Source organism: Rhinichthys klamathensis, unplaced genomic scaffold (assembly GCF_029890125.1).
Source record: "Rhinichthys klamathensis goyatoka isolate OS25496 unplaced genomic scaffold, OSU_Roscu_1.1 h1tg000014l_1, whole genome shotgun sequence".
NCBI lineage: Eukaryota > Metazoa > Chordata > Actinopteri > Cypriniformes > Leuciscidae > Rhinichthys > Rhinichthys klamathensis.
Genome location: NW_026606566.1, coordinates 794480 through 812101, shown reverse-complemented (window position 1 = coordinate 812101; position 17622 = coordinate 794480). Strand labels below are relative to the sequence as shown.

Below are 17622 nucleotides of genomic sequence, written 5' to 3'. Positions count from 1 at the left end.
ATGAGTTTTTTTCTATTTGCAGCAGTTTTTCTCTATTTGCATGTGTTTGCTTCAGTTGCAGCGCGTTGAGCTGTCTCGGCCACCGTAGTTTCACCTTTTTTTGCATAGATATTAAAATGTATGTTAAATAATATATTGTATTCATATTGTTTCCCCTTTTTATATTGTTTCACCATTTTCTGCATAGATATATTGTATTTTGTATTGTTTCACCTTTTTCTGCATATATATTAAAATTTGTTATGTTAAACATTATATTACATTTATGTCAATAATTTTATTTCAATGTATAAATAAAAGTTGCATGCCGTGTATTATTCGTTTCACCTTTTTCTTCAGTAAAAAAAATCAATTAAATATCAGTTGTTGTTGTTGTTGTTGTTGTTGTTGTTGTTGATGATGTATAGATGCAGAAAACACCAAACACAGCAGCAGTAGACTACAGTGTGAAATACATTATTTATTTCAAACTACAATAAAATAAAACATGATGATGATGATGATGATGATGATGATGATTTTGATGATGATGATGATGATAGTAATAATAATAAAAATAGAGCATCAGAGCAGACACATGGCATAAATGTTCTGGGGTGAGATGCAGAACAGTGGTATTGATGCAGAACAGTGGCACAAGGCTTCATTCCTCTTATTTTAAACCACATCAATCACAGCAGACAGATGCATAGTATGTGGGGTCATTACAGACATGCATGGAAACATAACGCAGCAGCATACAGTGTGAAGTACCAACGCGGCGGCAACAGAGCCAGTAGCAACTGGACGTAACTCCAAAGACAGTGACCACATTATTGAATATACCCACATGTCCAAAAGGCCTATATAACTTGTCAGCGCATAAAATCAGAACAGCACAAATGCATGACAATGTGTTATACAGGTGTGAATGTGTTATACAGGTGTGAATGGGACAGACATTGTTTTCTTTTCTTTTTCTTAAGCCATATGATAGGCAGCAGACACACAGTATAGGCCTATATAACTTGTAACAGTGCAAAGAATCAGAATAGTACAAAGGCATGGCAATGTTATACAGGTGTGAATGGGATACACAATGTTTTTTTTTTGCTGTAGAAAAGTTGTGGCAGGTGTGGACCGGTGTTTGTAGGAAGCCTCCACACCGCGGCAAGGTCCCGGTCCTTGTGGAGGGTAAAGTCAATGTCTTTAAAAAACAAACAAACACTGAAACAACTATATACACCTGCCCCAGCGAGAATGCAAAATCAGTCCGGGGCTCGACCCTGGTCCTTCACCTCCCTCAGCCAGTCCTCCACACTCTTACCCGCCGCGGCGGCAGAGCAAAAATGCACATTGCCGTAGCGGGTGTGTCCGGTCTCCCTCCGCTTTGGCTGGCCGCATCTCCTGCACTTTTGTTCTTGTGGCACGCCGGCCCGGGCAGCGACGACTGCTCCTGCCGCTGCCATCTGCTCAGCCCTCTTCCTCCTCAGCCATTCAGTTTTGTATGCAGAGCGAGGCTGAGGAGGGGGAGCAGGAGGTGCAGGCAGCCGAGGGCCGGCGTGATGTGCGTCAGCCAGCGGCAGAGGGAGGACGTGTGGGGCTGGCGTTGTCCGAGGGAGCGTTGGTATGGGGAGCACCCTCACACTCTGCTGGGGCAGTGAGAGGTCCAGAAAGAGAGGCTGTGTTGCTGGAAAATGTCCTGTTGCAGCTGCAGCAGCTGGTGGTATAGCCAGGACAACAGCTGAGGGGGCAGGCGGTAAAGGCGCCAGTGGGCGCACTGGCGCTGGCAGAACAGGCACCGGTGCTGCCACAGCCGGTGCTGCTGCCAGAGGTCCCGCCGTCCTTGGCGCTGCTGTCCTCGCCTGGCCTGTTGCTGCTGCCGGAGAACGATCCACCGCTGCTGCTGGGCACGGCGCCGAAACCGCTGCCGCTGGTGGTCGTCCCTCTGCTGCAACGCCTGAAGCTAGCACAGTCCTCTCCTTCTCCCGCTGCATCCTGGTGAACCTGAGAACGGATTTCAACGTAGTATTTTAGTTACATGTACAATTTTGAGAGCATGCCATTCAAGCATGTCATTACCATAACATCAAAAGCATCAAACATACCACAGCGAGAGGGTCCTGGAGTTCAGCTCAAAGAGCTGTATGGGCGCCCGAGCCATCAGCCTCTGGTGGCCCAGCACAAGGTCCCGGATGTGCTGGTACCGAAGCAGTATGCTGTCCCACCATGACCTCCGGGCACCGCGCGCACGGCTGCCCGAGGGGATCAAGCGGCAGAGCTGGGTGCATACTGCCTCAACCAGCCGGCTTGCGCTGGGACTGCTGGCAGGTCCAGAGGTCTCTCCGACCAGGCAGCTGTGGACAATGGACAAAGACAATGACAGATATGAGGATGATAATGGGCAACATTACATAAAGCAGCTTGTTTGTACACCAGGGAAATGTATGATGGAAGTGTAGCCTTACCGTCTCAAGCTTTCCACACCAGGTATACTGGTGCGGCTTGGCTTCGCTGCCATGAAGCGCCCCTGAGCTAGCCTGTCCCTGTAGCGGGGAGGGTAAACTACTCGGGCCCTGTCGTACGGTGACAGGGCCTCGTATAGCCTGATAAGCTCATCTACCCTCCCCTCGGACAAGGCCGGGTCGTGACGCAACCCCACCAAGGCCGTGGCCAACTGGACCACGGCCAGGTACCCCGGCTGGTCATCCGGTCCTCTGTAGTCCTGCAGACACACAAGAAGAGATGGAAAACAATAAGTCAGTTGTATGGAACAGAGCGAGCGCAATTTTTGGTGATGCGAGATGCCCTGCAGTCGCAGACCACAAAGAGGTGGCGTGCTTACCTCAGCAGCCTGCTGAGGCTCTGGCGAGGACCGGCCGGGGGAGTGGGGTGCGGGCTCGGGGGCTGGATGGCTCGGGCACGGGTGCGTCAGCCGGTCGCCCTGACCGCGGGTCCGTCTGAGGAGCTGGGAACTCGCCAGGCACGTGGAGGGTGAGGTCCTCCACCTCCTGCGGGCTGTCGGCGAGCTCATCATCCTCAACGAGTTGGGGAACGTCCCCCCCCCCGTCCGGAATGTCAGGGTCCAACCTGACGTCCTGCAGCACTCTGCCCGTCTGGGAGTACAGGTACTAGATGCCGATGAGTTCCCCTGAAGTACAACAACACGCTCCACGCGTGTGGCGACGGCAATGGAGAGCCATATTCTTGCAGCTGACGTGCTTCCACACTCCGGCGTCGGACGAGAAGGTCATCCCCTGTGCCTCAAGCATCCTCTTCTTCGCCTTGAGCAACCGGGCTGCGTCCTCTGGGTCCCACAGGAATATGCACGAAGACAGCTGCTGCAGGAAGGGTTTATACAGCTGGTGGCTCTCGGTGGTGACACCTGTTATGGAAAAATGCATGTTATATCAAGTTATGGAACCATGATGTCTCTTACTGTGATGCTGTTTGTTTATTATTGTTTTTGCCACGACGCACCTGACGCGAACCGCCGCATCAGGTGCCAGATGTCCAGCCGGACCACCAGCTTGTCCCACTTCCCGAACATGTCAGCTGTCTTGGATCCCCCGTGGGACGAACAACAGTCCCGGTCGACGTAGAGGAGCTGAGGCGGCTCCACCCCAGCGCCCCGATACCGCCGCATTAACCCCGCAGCCATGGACAACAGGCCGGCACCCTCGGCGTCCGTGAGCACGGACATGAGCACCTGTCCGTGCTCGTTGCCGACGTTCGTTGCCCACGCTGCGGTCTGGGCGGCAGCACCGGCGAACTTCCGGGTCACCTGTTTGAAAGAATAAAGCATCTGAGTAAGGCTGCACGCACATAGCCAGAGTATGAGACTCCGCACCACATTTATATACATATATATTTATACATACATAGCACCACATTTACCTTCTTGGTCGAATCCATCTTCAGGACCGTTCCGAAGACGGAGGTGACCCGGGCCTTCACGTCCTCCAGGCGGGAGAGGATGTCGTGGCAGTACATCATTAACAGCCACGCGTACTGGGGCATGGGTGGCCGTTTTGGTGATGGGGTGCACATGCGCACGACACCCCGCGACGTGAAGGGCTCCATGACGCTGAGGTAGTGTATGGACCGCCGCATCCAGGCCTCTGTGTGTGCCTCACAGAGTTTTTTGTACAACTGCGTGGCGCTGTTCTCCCGAGTACGCTCACGCAGCTGGATGATAACCCGCCGGTCGCAGGCAAGCCTACAGAGAGGAGGACATAATGTGTTAAAGAAAAGCCACACACAGACAGACCGAGGGGCTGCGTGACAGTTTTCAGACAGCTACTTACTTGTAGGTGAGGATTGCAGGGAAGAGGGCGCGATGCCCCTCTCCCAGCTGACTCACGACCTCCTGCGACCAGGCAGCTACCTTCCTCTTACACCGACGGCACTCCAGGTACTCGGTGGCCATCAAGTACCAGCCGTCGATGTCCAGGACCCTCCGGATGGTCCTGTAGAGCAGGGTTTCTCAACCTTTTGCCTACTGCGACCCACTTTTCTTTTGTATGCCAGTCATATGACCCACTAAATAAATCAATAACTGAAATGCCTCTTTAGATCTATAGGCTACACCGTAGGCCTATATGCTTATTATAATTAATGATAATCATGAAAACACACAAACATTTTCAATAATTAGGCAGACTATGAGGCAAACTGATTTTTTTACTCACGTTAATGTGATAGCCTTGAGACTGCCGCTCTGAAATGATCATAGACGCGGTGGAATTTGGAAAAGTGTGACTCGTAGTGTCGCACACAAATAACTGTTGTCAGCCTATTCCTGCTTTTTGTTTTCGTTGCAGTCACTGTTGAAAATCCCGACTCACAAAGATAGTAGTGCTAAATGGGAAGAGAAACTTCGTTGCACAATCTGCGAGTTGTGGATATTCATTTCTGGTTTGAATCCAAGGAATGAAAATAGCCTACGATTCGTCGGAGGATTGGCTACGTTTACATGCACAACTTTTGTTTCAATCGGACTGAATTCATTCCGATTGATGAATCTGAATGTAGTGTTTACATGAACGCTAAACGTGCTCGGGTTAATATGCGCGTTTATATGTCACAAGATTCAAATCGAATTATATTTTTTTGACATGCGCACACTGCACGAATATACAGTTTCCCGCTGTTTGCGCATAGCCTACTAACTATTCTCTTACATTGGTTCTTTATTTGTTTTAAACAGCAGACTTAATATTTATCCATTGCTGGTCATAATTTGGAGACAATAAGCATATGAACCGTTGTGCCGTGCTGCTTATTTATCACGCAGTAAAAATGCCCAGCACCCAAAACCAGTCGTCTGTGAATGAGAGTCTGAAACAAGGACTGTTGGGACGTTGTCCTGCTCCACTTCACAGACGCTGAGTGAAAGGAGAATTTTAGCATGATGGTACGCTCATTTATAGCTACGACACTTTACTCAAAAGGAAGAACAGCTCGTTCAGCGCGTCATACATCATTATGCTATGCGCAGTCCTTTTGTTTCGGTTTTCAATCCGATCAAGTGTTTATGTCCTCCCAGTTGGATTAGAAAATGAATAAACCACCCCTTTCAATCGAATTGAAATTTTATTCGGATCGAGCTCAATCGGATCGATTAAGGTGTTTACATGAAGGCTTTTTAGTCCGATTGAACCGTCAATGCGTTTACTAATGGATTATTTGGATTTGGTTGCATGTAAACGTAGCCTGTTGCAATGAGCCTTTTGTGAAGCCCACTTATTGGCTGTGCCGGTTAACACAGAGAAAGTCTCGCGACCCCCTATAGAACAAACAACGACCCACTAGTGGGTCGCGACCCACTGGTTGAGGAACACTGCTGTAGAGCCCACACTTGGTGAGGGCCCTATCACAGCATGTCGGCCGGACGCCCCACAGACGCAGGGGCGTCCAGAGGAACAGCCGACACGCGAAGAAGGCAGCTGGTGAGGCGGGTGGCTGAGTCTAACTCGGCTGGGGCTGAGGGGGGTCCCACCACAGCTTGAGGTCTGTGGTGAGTTTGCTCCTCCCCTCGCTGTCTGTCCTAAACAGCTACCGGCCGATCCACTCCTGCTCTTCCACGGTGAGAGCTGTCCGCCAGCTCTAGGCAACCGGGACTGTGAGGGGAAAAAAAACACACAAACAAACAAACAAACTGTCAGGAGGCTGAGAGGAGGTGCAACATGCAGTTTGACAGTCAACTTCACTGAGTTGTGCCGTCCATGAGTACGGGCACGGTGTGTGTGTGTGTGCGTGTGTGTGTGTTTGTACCTCAGCCGAAGCAGGAGTGGGTGTTGCGGGCTGCTCCACTTTCCTCTCCTTCCTCTTCCTCTTCGCCGGCGCTGGTGCCAGGGTGGCCTCCCCAGATGGCGTCTCCTCCCTGGTCAACGCTGGAGCAGGAAACGCGAGCCGAGGTGGAGCAGCCGCAACTTGAGGTAGTGGTGGTGGTGGGGGAGGGATGGAGGATAATGCCGGAGGAGGTGGAGATGGAGGCCTCACCACCAGCGGGAGCGTCTGAAGGACCTGTACGTGAGCTTCAGACACATTCACACACACAACAAAATTGCGTCAGCCCAATGATAGTCATGGGGCAACACACAGGCAGGCAAGACTAAGTGAGACGTGCAGCGTCCCAGTGATTAGATGATGTGCAGCATACCAGTGATTAGATGGCGTGCAACATGCAAGTGAATAGATGACGTACAGCATGCCAGTGATAGGGCAGATGGTTTAGTGCTACAAGGTGAATGTTAAGAGATGCAGCAGGGCCAAGGGAAGTAGACATGTGAAGGTGGTTAAGCAAATCTACATTGCCACTACGTTCTACACATCTACCACCGACAAAGACGGCTACATTACATGCCAAACCTACCTTTGGTCTTCAAGCATCAGCTGTAGAGACCAGTAAATGAAACTATTACAGTTAATACAAAATTACCGCCAGAAGAATATATATATTGAGGGCAAATGTTCCAGTGTGACACGTCCAGTGTGGTTCCAGTTACCCGTTTCTAAGTCAGTGGCCATCTAGACCAGTTCCTCGTCCGTCACCTCTGTGGGGGGGGGGGGGCAATGGTTAGTTAATCCTGTACACTGAACCTCTGTTGTGTTAAAGAGAAAGAAAGAGATCTACCTGGAACTGCAGGCCGTGCTGGTGTAGTCATCAGCTTCCTGACCTTGGCCTGCAGCTCACCTGGGGCCATTGGACGCCTTCCCAGTAGGGCCGAGAACATGGGAGCGATCGGCTTGCGTGGCGGCAGCGTGGTGTCAGCGTGGTGGAGGCAGCGGCCTTGCTGGGGCCACTGCTGGTGGTGGTGGAGGTGCTGCTGCTGCTGCTGGTGCTGGTGCTGCTGCTAGTGGGAGGTGGGGGGGGCAGCTGTCGCCTCTGCCGACCGCTCCATGTCTCGGTCCAGGATGTAGTTCCTAAGACTCGCCAGATAGTTCTTACGAACCTGGGATCCGCCACTTTACATGCCTGAAAGGGGCGTTTCCACTAACCAAGCCTAGGTGGGCCATCAGAACATAGTTCTCATCATAGGCCCATCCCCAGGCCTGATGTAATGAACGCCTGGGGGTCAGAGGAGAGAGGGCAGATTTCGAGACCCTCCGAGGAGGTTATCCATTACCAACGCAGTGTGCGTTTGTGCTGGATAACCTCCCTCAAATCTCCTCTGTTGCGGCAGTCACGCCTCCTCTGCGACCTGGGGGCGCACGAGAGGCGACACTGGCTCGCTGGCCCTGCCTACGGTCCTCAGACCGTGAAGGGCCAGGCTCTCCCGCCTGCCCGGGTCCGGACTTGGATCTCAGCGGTATACAGGTCTTAAATGCTGCTGAGCGCGCCTTTGCCTCCCTGAACTTCTCCACCACCGCCTCTACGGAGGTGCCAAAGAGTTCGGAAGGCGAAACCGGCGAATCGACCGGGACATCCCTGCCCCCTGGTCGAGATCCCCCATCAGGTCGGCCTGGTATGCCTGCAACACCGCCATAGTGTGCAGTGCAGCACCGGCCTGACCTACTGGCGTGTATGCTCTACCATTCAAACGAGCCGTTGTTTTCAGCGGTTTGGATGGCAGGGTTGGAGCTCTCAGTGTCGCTGCCCGCCCAGATAGAGATAGTTCGCGAACGTCTCGTCAATGGGCGGCATTGACACGTACCCATACTCTCCGATCCCCTCAACATCAGCGAAACTAGCCCGCTGATGTTGGTGAATACGGGCAGAGTATGGGTTCTTCCATGCCTTCTCGATCTCCAAGTGAAGATCAGGAAGGAATGGAAGGCTCACCCGAGCTGGTGCTGTATGGCCGGGGAGAAACCGATCATCGAGTCTACCGCGAGCGGTCTCTCCTCTAGCGCGCTGCCAAGGCAACTGCAGCCTATCAGCAGCACGCTCCATCACATCCACCAGCTCTGCATACACGGGGCAGGGTGGCTGAGGAGGTTCAGGATCTATCTGATCATAAACCTCCTCAACCATCTCCTGCGCGTCCGGAAGAGCCGCAACTGCAGGAACAGTCGGTGAGTAATCATCCCCATCGACCTGCAGTCCGCCCTCGTCAGCCGTCGAATCGTCTGATAGGTTAACAGCCCTCTCGAGGCGATCGACCTGCTCCATCTGGGAACCCCATGACGTAAGTCTTCGCTCGGCCTCGGCACGAGCGGGACCTGCACCATGAGGACCAGACGCTAAACCCCCTTCACTCGAGAAGAGGGATAGACGAGAGCGGAGCGTTTTAAGAGAAAAACGCTTGCAGTTTGCACAGAGGGCTCCCTCGAGAACCTCCCGTGCGTGCTCTTCTCCCAGGCAAAAAACGCACAGCTCGTGTGTGTCAGCCGGTGTCAGAATCCTCGGACACGGGTCGGCACACTTACGAAAACAATCCGCCTTTGCTGTGCGTTTCATCTCTTACCTTTTTCTGACGTAACCTTGAATAGCGTTTCATACAAACAGTCCCTGAAGACGATGAGATGATTTGTCATGTTTGCAAGGCGCCCTTATATACTTCCAGGTCACACGTTAATCATTCACGTTAATGATTCACGGGCTGCCGCCGGTCAATGTGATTGACGTGATTTGATAGTGATTTCAGACACCTGTCACGCCTGAGGCGTTCCCCATAGCGTCGATGACGTATTGTTGAGTTCCCTTCGAAAGGGAACTTCTTCGTTTCTCAAGACAAAACTCAAGACAAGATACTCACAGGAATATGTTAACCATGTAAGAATACACAATGAACCAGCACAGGACAGCAAACACAAGGGGATAATAAAGGGAGAACAGATAACGACAGCAGGTGACACTGATCAGGCAATGAAGACAAGATGAGGATAACAAGGGGGCGGGGTAAGAGAACGAGACAACACAAGCACACAGCCCAAACACAAGGCCATGTGCCTGCACACAAAACATGGGTCTGTCATGATCCTGCCTCAAGACTAGAGAAAGAAAATGACAAGAGGGCAGAATCATGACAGTGATTGTTTGATATGAAACCTTCAATAAAGGGTTTCTTTCACTTCAAGGTTTTCTTTTGTGTTTGGTGATGGTTATGATTCTTCAGGAGTTTAACAGCATGTGTAATCTGTCTGTTTGAAAACTGAGAAGCGAAGACCAGGAGACTCGGGTGTATCTTCAGCAGGATCCTTTATTGAGAACACGAGCTGTTGGTAGCTGCAGTCATCAAGACTCACAGCGCTGTAGTCCTCGAATCTAAACATCAATAGCTCAGCACAGAGTTTATACCTTTAAAATGGGGAGGAGTTACATAGAGGTGGACATACTCTGAAACAAAGCATCATGATTCAGCTGGTTACCTGATTTCATCAGCATAACAGTGTAACTCAGAGCCTTGAGATGTTAATCCAATCAGCCTGATTAGATCAACAAAGGCCCAGCTGAACTTTGAGAAGTGACAAGAGGTTAATGTCCGACACCTTGATTGCCTCAAAATGGAAAACAGTGTGCAGAACTTTCTCAGTTAAAATATTATTATATTGGAATCTAAATTAAACATATTAATACATTTGTAATCCTACAACATGTACAATATGAATGAGCTTTATTGCAGTCACACGATCCTTTTTGTCACACACCTCAGACATGTTCAGCTAAATTAAGAAGGATGTTTCATTAACTTAATCATTTAATTTAGTGTGAATGTTTCTTCATTCAGAGTCAGTGGAGGATATCAAACTCATCAGATTCTCCTGCATCTTCATCATGGCTGATTTACAAGGATCCAGAGAAGGAGATTTCTCTACAGGATGCAGGTACTTTCAACAAACACTGTTAAATATTGTGTTACATCACAGAAAAAGATCTCACAGATCACATAAACAGTTTACAGAAAAAAAAATATTATTTTTGTCTGTGTTTTGGTTTTAAAACTAACATGAAATGTTAAATAAGAAAATCATAAAGTTTCCTCAAAGTGTTTTTAATGAAAGATTAATATGTTTATGTTTATTAGTATGGTTCCTCTCATAAAGAGTGAACACAGTAATCTAAAGGATTAAACTGAATCTGTTTTCTGTTCCAGTTCAGTCCAGCAGAAGAGCTCAAACCCAGAGACCAGCTGTGTGTCTATGAAGAGTAACAGCTCTATGGATCCACCAATGAAGTTTAAGAGTGGAAACACACACTCTGATCTCAGGTATATCAAATATGATAATGTGTTGTGTAGAGGTGAGCAGGGCTAGTTGTAACACTTGTTTTAGGGTACACGACAATGATATGCTGAAAACAGATCCGTTTTTCCTGTAGTTTTCATCGCCATCTAATCGTCTTGAAGCAGAATACAGGGGTTTTTAATTGTTGTTGCGGATCCGTCTGAATGGGGAACGTTTTGACAATGGTGTCGCCTGTATGCGAAAATCTCATTGGAAAAACTTCTCCGTTTTAAGCATATTGTCGTCGTGTAAACATACTCTACTAGTTGCCATATCAACATGTAGAGAAAGAAAATGCTCCAAAATGTAAAAAATCTTTGGAAGAAATTTTCGAACAGTTTTTAGTGTTTATACAATTAGACATTTATCTCCAATCTGTTATTTAGCAGTTTAGATCTAATCAGCATAAGACACTATCTGGGTGTAAATCCCAGTTGCACAGGCGTAGTAACACTGCATTACAATGAGGCCCTATTATTACAGTGGTCGGCAACAGGCGCGGCCCGCCAGCAATAATATCTCGCCAGCACACGCAGCCAGCAGCGGCTGGTTCTGAAACAGAGCATATGAGCGGAGTGGAGCGGTGAGAATCTCTGCTCCTCGCTCACGGAACTGTTCACCCCTCCGCTCCGCCGCTCAAATTTTTATAAATAAAAATTATATAAACAAAAATATAAAAAATATAGGCCTACATAAACGTTTTTAAAGTAAATTAACTATTAGGCCAACATTTTGAACATTTTGATTTTGGCGGATCTCTGTCCAAGATCCGCCCGCTCGCGCTCCCCGCTCGCTCCCGCTCCACTCCGCTCACATGCTCTGTTCTGAAATAGTTAAAAATACTCACAATCACGTCGTCTTTAGCGATTTTGCCTTCAAAATAAAAGTACGACAATGTTTTTGCAGCAATGTTTTATTTTGAGATGAATTAAGAGCTTTTAATTTGAAAAATTATGAAAGACATTCAAAAGAGTTTGTGGATGGCTTCATTGCAGATAAGACACACCGGTGTTGCATTCACAAAACTAGGTAGGATGAACGCATAGTTGTCTTTCCATGCCCTATTTTCGCTGTCAACTTTCCTCTTTACCTGTTACCTTAAATTATATGTTTATCTCTGTAAAGCTGCTTTGAAACAATTCATTGTTAAAAGCGCTATATAAATGAAGATGACTTGACTTGACTTGACTTTAGATTATTTGATAGTGACATTTTCTCTCACCAGCTTAAATGTTCATTTGATCATTTGGATTTCATTGAAAAGGCTAAAAATGATATTGCTCTACAATGACAGCGCTGCTATAATCCATAAGGTAAAGTTAACTCAGAAATTGGGCTCTATATGAGTTCAGTGATTCAGGTCAAATGATTGTGAAATAACGATTATGTTAAAACACAACCAACACCATCAGATCACCTTTACTATTTGTTCATCTGTCTGATATAACTCATGTACAGCAGTAAAACACAATCTAAAGTTAACGATTTAATGGTCAAGAACCCAACTAAAACCGATCACCATAATGGTGACTTTAAATTCCGGTTTTCTCCTTCAGTGATTCTGCTTGTTAATATCAGGTGTCTTCAATAATGCTCAATCATCACTCAATTATTCACTTAATTATCTCATTAACTTTAACACTGCTTCAGTTTTCATTTAACACTCTGCTCAGAGTTTAATTGGGTCGCTTAAAATGACTTGATTCCATGATGTTGAAATTACATGAACAAATTATGTTTGTTTAACGCAGCGGTTCTCAAAGTGTGGGATGTGCCCCACTGGTGGGGAATAGAGACGTAACAGGTGGGGGGCGCCAAACGGGAGGAAATTTTCTGTTTTATGCCTTTATATCTTTATTCGTTCATGGCGAGTCCGCATCGTCAACTTCATCTTTGCAGCGACACCGAAAACACCAATTTTTTGCACATTTTTTACACATTCATAATCATTACTTTTGCCGATTCTTTGTGGCAAGCTTTTTATGCGTGCGGTCGTGCGCTTGTGTGCGGCTATATAACGCTCATTATCCTGTATAGCCTATTTAAGTAATTAAATTAATATAAAGGGGCGATTCGTCCACTAATGGCTTAAATTAACAACTAGTCGACTAGAAAAAACTTTAATCGGAGGCAGCCCTTATTCTACATATTTTCTAACCAGCAGGGCATTCTGGGTTGAGCGGAATGAGCGAGCGGAGGAATATTCAGAAATGCGCTCTCCGCTCACACGTTCTGATTGGAACAAAGGAATATTCAAATAATGAATCATTCGTTTATATCTATATATCTATATTTATATCTATTATATCTATCATTTTAATCCCATATCAAACACAGTATGTTATGTCTATTTTATCTATTTAAAAAAAAATCACGTTTTTAAGTAAAGGCAGAGAGCTGTGTGCATTCTTCTTCCCTTTGCCACATCATATCTCTGTGAGATGGGCTTTTCAGATGTTGCTTCACTGAAAACAAAGTACAGATCTCAGCTGAACATTGAGCGTGACTTTTGAGAAATTGTACAATGCAAAACAGGCACATTGCAGCCACTAATGCAGGGATAAATAGACCTGTCTTGCCAAATGGATTTCTATTCTTTTCTTTTTTTAACAGATTGCAAAGTGGCACTTTTATTTCTTTTCTATTTTTGAACTTGATACAAATTTTGACACAGCTGCACTTTTATTTTCTCTATTTTTTAATTTCATGCAAGTTATGACACAGCTGCACTTTTATTTTCTTTATTTTTGAACTTGCTGTTATTTGAAGTAGATAGTTTGTATTTTGATACAACTTGTTACTATACTGATAATACTTGTTACTTCAATAAATTGGAACATTTTATGGGGGCGAGGGGGGCAGGTGGGGCTTGAAAATTCCCCCTTGTCCAAAGTGGGGAATGACCAAAAAAGTTTGAGAACCACTGGTTTAACGTAACCCAGTTATGTGGAACCTGTTGACATAAAAAAGTTAATTAAAGCCAACATGTCATTTTTTTTAGTGTAACAGTCTGTCACAGGCAATTCTAGTTGCATTTTTAATCAATTAATTTCTTAAATTATCCTTTGACTATGTTCTGGCCCGCCATCCATTGGTGAAAAGTTTTTGGCCCGATGCCAAACTTACTCAACCCCTTCCCTATTAGAACTATGCTATTCTATGATGTTGCGATATAATTCACATTAACAACGTTTATGAAATCTACTGAGAAACCAAGAGAAAAAGGTGAATAAAGACTCAATGAGTCAATGTTAAAAAATTATTCATTTATGTGTGGAATCATGCTGTACTGTGTTTTGTGGTGTGTTAGTTGTCAAACTCAAAAATTTGTTTATTTTTAATTATTAAAAAATGCTATTATTTATATAAAAAGGTGAATAATTGTATTTTATAGATAATATATTTTAGTTTGTCTTTTTTTTATTAGATAAGAGCATTTTAATCTGTCATATGGTCATGTTACAATGTGCCTCACCTATGGGGCATATTGTCACATTTTATTTTCCTTCTTTCGGGGTAAAAACGTATTCACTGTATTAATGAAATGAAACCACATAATTGTACTAGACATGTGTAAAATCAATGTGGGGAAAAAATAATAATACCCAAAGTGGATTTACACAAACTCTGAAAGTCAGATAGTGTTGGGTTGTGCCCCAGTCTCCCCATAATTTCACTGTCGCTTTGGTAAAAATTTTTTTAAAATCATGCTTAACATTTGCAAACAAATAAGGTAATTTCTCAAAGTAACTAAGTTTGAAACACCATTAAGTTACAGATGTTAATGCAAAAGTGTTACAACACTCCCTGGTCTTTCCTAAGACAGAAGTTTCCAGGAAAACTGCACAACATTTATAACTCTGTATGTTTTTTATTTACTTAAAACCAGTTCAGTCCAGCAGAAGAGCTCAAACCCAGAGTCCAGCGGTGTGTCTATGAAGAGTAATCACTCTATGGAGTTTAAGAGTGGAGACACACAGCCTTATCTCAGGTATATAATTTCTATGTTGTTAGTAGTCTTTATGAGGGAGCTTCTGTCAAAAATGATTTATGACCCTAAATATGATTTTTATGACAGGTTATGATTTATGATTATGAATATTATTATGAAATATTTATGACAGGATGTGTAGCAGGGATGGGGGTTTTACGACCACCAGATGGTATGTGAACTTTTGACCCCGACCATGTGTTTCCGGAGTTTATGGCTGTGTGTTTATGTGTGTGTGTGTGTGTGTGTGTGTTTATGACGGGGCAATTTGCTTGGTGTGACTGAGAGGAATGGTGTGTGTGTGTGTGTGTGTGTGTGTGTTTATGACGGGGCAATTTGCTTGGTGTGACTGAGAGGAATGTTTTTTCAGGGAAAGTTTTTATTATATCAGGATAATGTTCACAGAATGATGAAATTATGAAATTATGGACATGAAGAAATCTGCCATTGATTTTCAGATGGAACGTCATCTTGGATGATGTCTGTGGGAGAGAATGAAACAAAATGAGTTTAAAGAAATAGCATTGATGCCCGATAAAAAACAACATGGCATTTTATTAAACATTTAAAAGTAAGTTTTAAACTTTAAACAATAAAACATAAGTATTAGATAAATGAGACAAATGAGCTTATACCACTGATGATAAATAAAGTATATAAAATAAAATGAAATAAGCTGACGTCGGCAATGGTTAGAATTTTAAGACGACTATATTTTCAGGTGTATGTAATATCTGAAGCATGAATCGATGTGTATGTATGCCATATGAATGAACCGAAATAAAAGATTGCACTTTATCAAATTTAAAGAATTTTTATTGAATTTTTATTGTGTTGATACAAATATATTGATTACTCAATCATGATTCATCGAAGTATTACAGGTTTGCACACAATGAATACACGAAAGCATTTTATCATTACAACCATACGGGGTTAATCTGTGTACAAAGACCGATACCATTTTATCATTTTTAGTATAATCATGACTATACAGTTTCATCACATCGCGATAGTCACGACCCTTGACTAGATGATATAGGAAAAACACACAGTGCTGTCCACAAGTATCTGATGAAAAGTCCTGAACACGTCTGTCTGAATATAACACATCGACATCGTTGGCTCCTAAGAAGTTGTTGATGGCAGGTGGAAACCGGTCGCTGGTGGGAGGGTTGCCAAAACTGTCGAAAAAACAAGCGGTACCATCTTGAGTCAAATAAATAGCAAGCCAGTGTTCACCCGGTAGGTGGGAAGGGTGTGTATTAATTATACACATCGATGGAAAGATCCTTAACGCTTTTTTAGGGAGTTGATCGCTCGGAAGAACTCCTAGAAAATGAGTGTTGCATGTGATTTTATCCATGATTCCTACGAGCTGTACCGTATTCATTTCAGTAGTAATCGACCAGGACCTGTCTACGGTTAGACACTTCAACAATACTGTCAAACACTGCGTAAATGATCAGGTTAATAGTGTGTGGCAGCGGTTGTCTGAACCGGGCTTCGAGTCTGATATTCCCGGACTTGACGAGGGATATATGCTGACCGCAGTCTTCATCAGGCGTGAGGTTGAAGGCGTAAAGTGTGTACCCATTGAGGAAATCATTCCTGTCGATAGACAGGGCCTGGTTCTTAAGATGTCTTCCGGTCGTCATTGCAAGCTGATAAAATTCACGAACTGCCAATCCGGCTTCAAAATTCGGTTGTAGAGGCTTGGCCGGGAATTGTTGTCCATCAACGTAGACCGCTAGGAACTCCAAATCGTAATGCTTGAACGCAAAGGGGTTTTTATCGTAGGACCCTGTGAATGCGTCGTTATCGACCATAGCTAGGACGATAGATTTTGGTAGCGTTCCTAAAAACAGATTTTCTTGATTTGATACACGAGCCCCGGCAGGTATGGAGAAATTTTTTAGGCATACCCGGTCAATGGGGTACTTGGCAGTAGTCGATAACAACGCCTGGGCATGCCCCAGTCTCACAGGAGGTGATACAGAGACTTTATTGACGTATAGGGAGGCAGTCACAATATTTAATTTGTACGCCACGTCATCACACCTCATCAGACAGAATTCGTCTTTACCTCGGGTCATGCGTATTTTGATGTCAACCCCGTTTAACATTAATTTTTCTTGAAAGAAGATATCACTATGAATAGGGGCCAACAACTCCACCACCTTACTACCACTCGTGTAGAGCGATCGCTTCGTCAAACCCCCGTTACGACCCACGGGGTCATTCACATCCATATGACCAGCGGTGTCTTTGAAAAACAGACCGGCTGAGAATAGTGATTCCAGCGCATCTTTACTGTAGTTGATCAGGCTCTCTATAATGCATCGGTAAGGGTACGTGCTCGAGCTCTGGGATATCAGTCGATCGCCGAGGCTCACATCAACTTGTGAGAATATCCGAGAATATATATGGCTCCGGGGTAGTTTATCAGAGCAACCCTCGCAGGGTCTGCAATGTCTGCTCCGTTAGGTCTCGTGATTTTAAGTTTGAGATATAATAATGTATTATTTAGATCCACATAATCTTCGCCGTTCCCCGCTATGAAAAACTCCAAAGGGGCCGAGTCCGATATAGCCGATAAAGGCGGTACTTCTAAATAGCCGTTTTTCTCAATAACCGTTTGTGTTAGTGGAACCGTAAATAAGTCTAACTCAGACTTAATGCATTCACCCGACATGCGGTGCAGTAACGCCATGTTAGAATATGGATTTTATGGCTCTCTTAACAGAGGCTTTCCGACTCACAGACTTCTTACGCTTTCGTCGTATGACTGAGCGTCTCTTAGGACCCCGCTTTGTTTTCTTCTTTAGCTGACGACCACGCCTCCTCACACCCGGTGGTTTAGACATTCTCTTACGAGCCATGACCATCAGACCGGAGCCGTCTTGAGTTCTAGTATTATTGGCATACGATCTCGACAACGCATTTGAGACAACGTCGGATACTATATTTTTAGCAGCAGA

The 17622-nt window shown here is 45.4% G+C and overlaps 2 protein-coding genes across 2 annotated transcripts; both read right to left on the bottom strand.

Moving 5' to 3' along the window:
• Positions 1–1516: 1516 nt before the first annotated feature.
• LOC130104711 (uncharacterized) lies at positions 1517–3016 on the bottom strand. The gene is made up of 3 exons (XM_056271263.1): positions 2825–3016; positions 2448–2704; positions 1517–2336 (listed from the first exon to the last, which is right to left on the bottom strand). The coding sequence occupies exons 1-3, from the start codon at positions 3014–3016 to the stop codon at positions 2078–2080; spliced, it is 708 nt and encodes a 235-aa protein (XP_056127238.1). The 3' UTR covers positions 1517–2077.
• Positions 3017–16035: 13019 nt separating this feature from the next.
• Positions 16036–16893, bottom strand: LOC130104695 (uncharacterized protein F54H12.2-like). Its single transcript, XM_056271262.1, has one exon. The coding sequence runs from the start codon at positions 16891–16893 to the stop codon at positions 16036–16038; it is 858 nt and encodes a 285-aa protein (XP_056127237.1).
• Between the last annotated feature and the right edge of the window lie 729 nt (positions 16894–17622).

Coding starts and splice junctions, on each gene's coding strand:
- LOC130104695 (XM_056271262.1), bottom strand. CDS start 16,893: ATGGATGTGAATGACCCCGTGGGTCGTAACGGGGGTTTGACGAAGCGA.
- LOC130104711 (XM_056271263.1), bottom strand. CDS start 3,016: ATGATGAGCTCGCCGACAGCCCGCAGGAGGTGGAGGACCTCACCCTCC. Junction 2,705..2,824: donor AGCCTCAGCAGGCTGCTGAG/GTAAGCACGCCA, acceptor GTGTGTCTGCAG/GACTACAGAGGACCGGATGA. Junction 2,337..2,447: donor GGTGTGGAAAGCTTGAGACG/GTAAGGCTACAC, acceptor CATTGTCCACAG/CTGCCTGGTCGGAGAGACCT.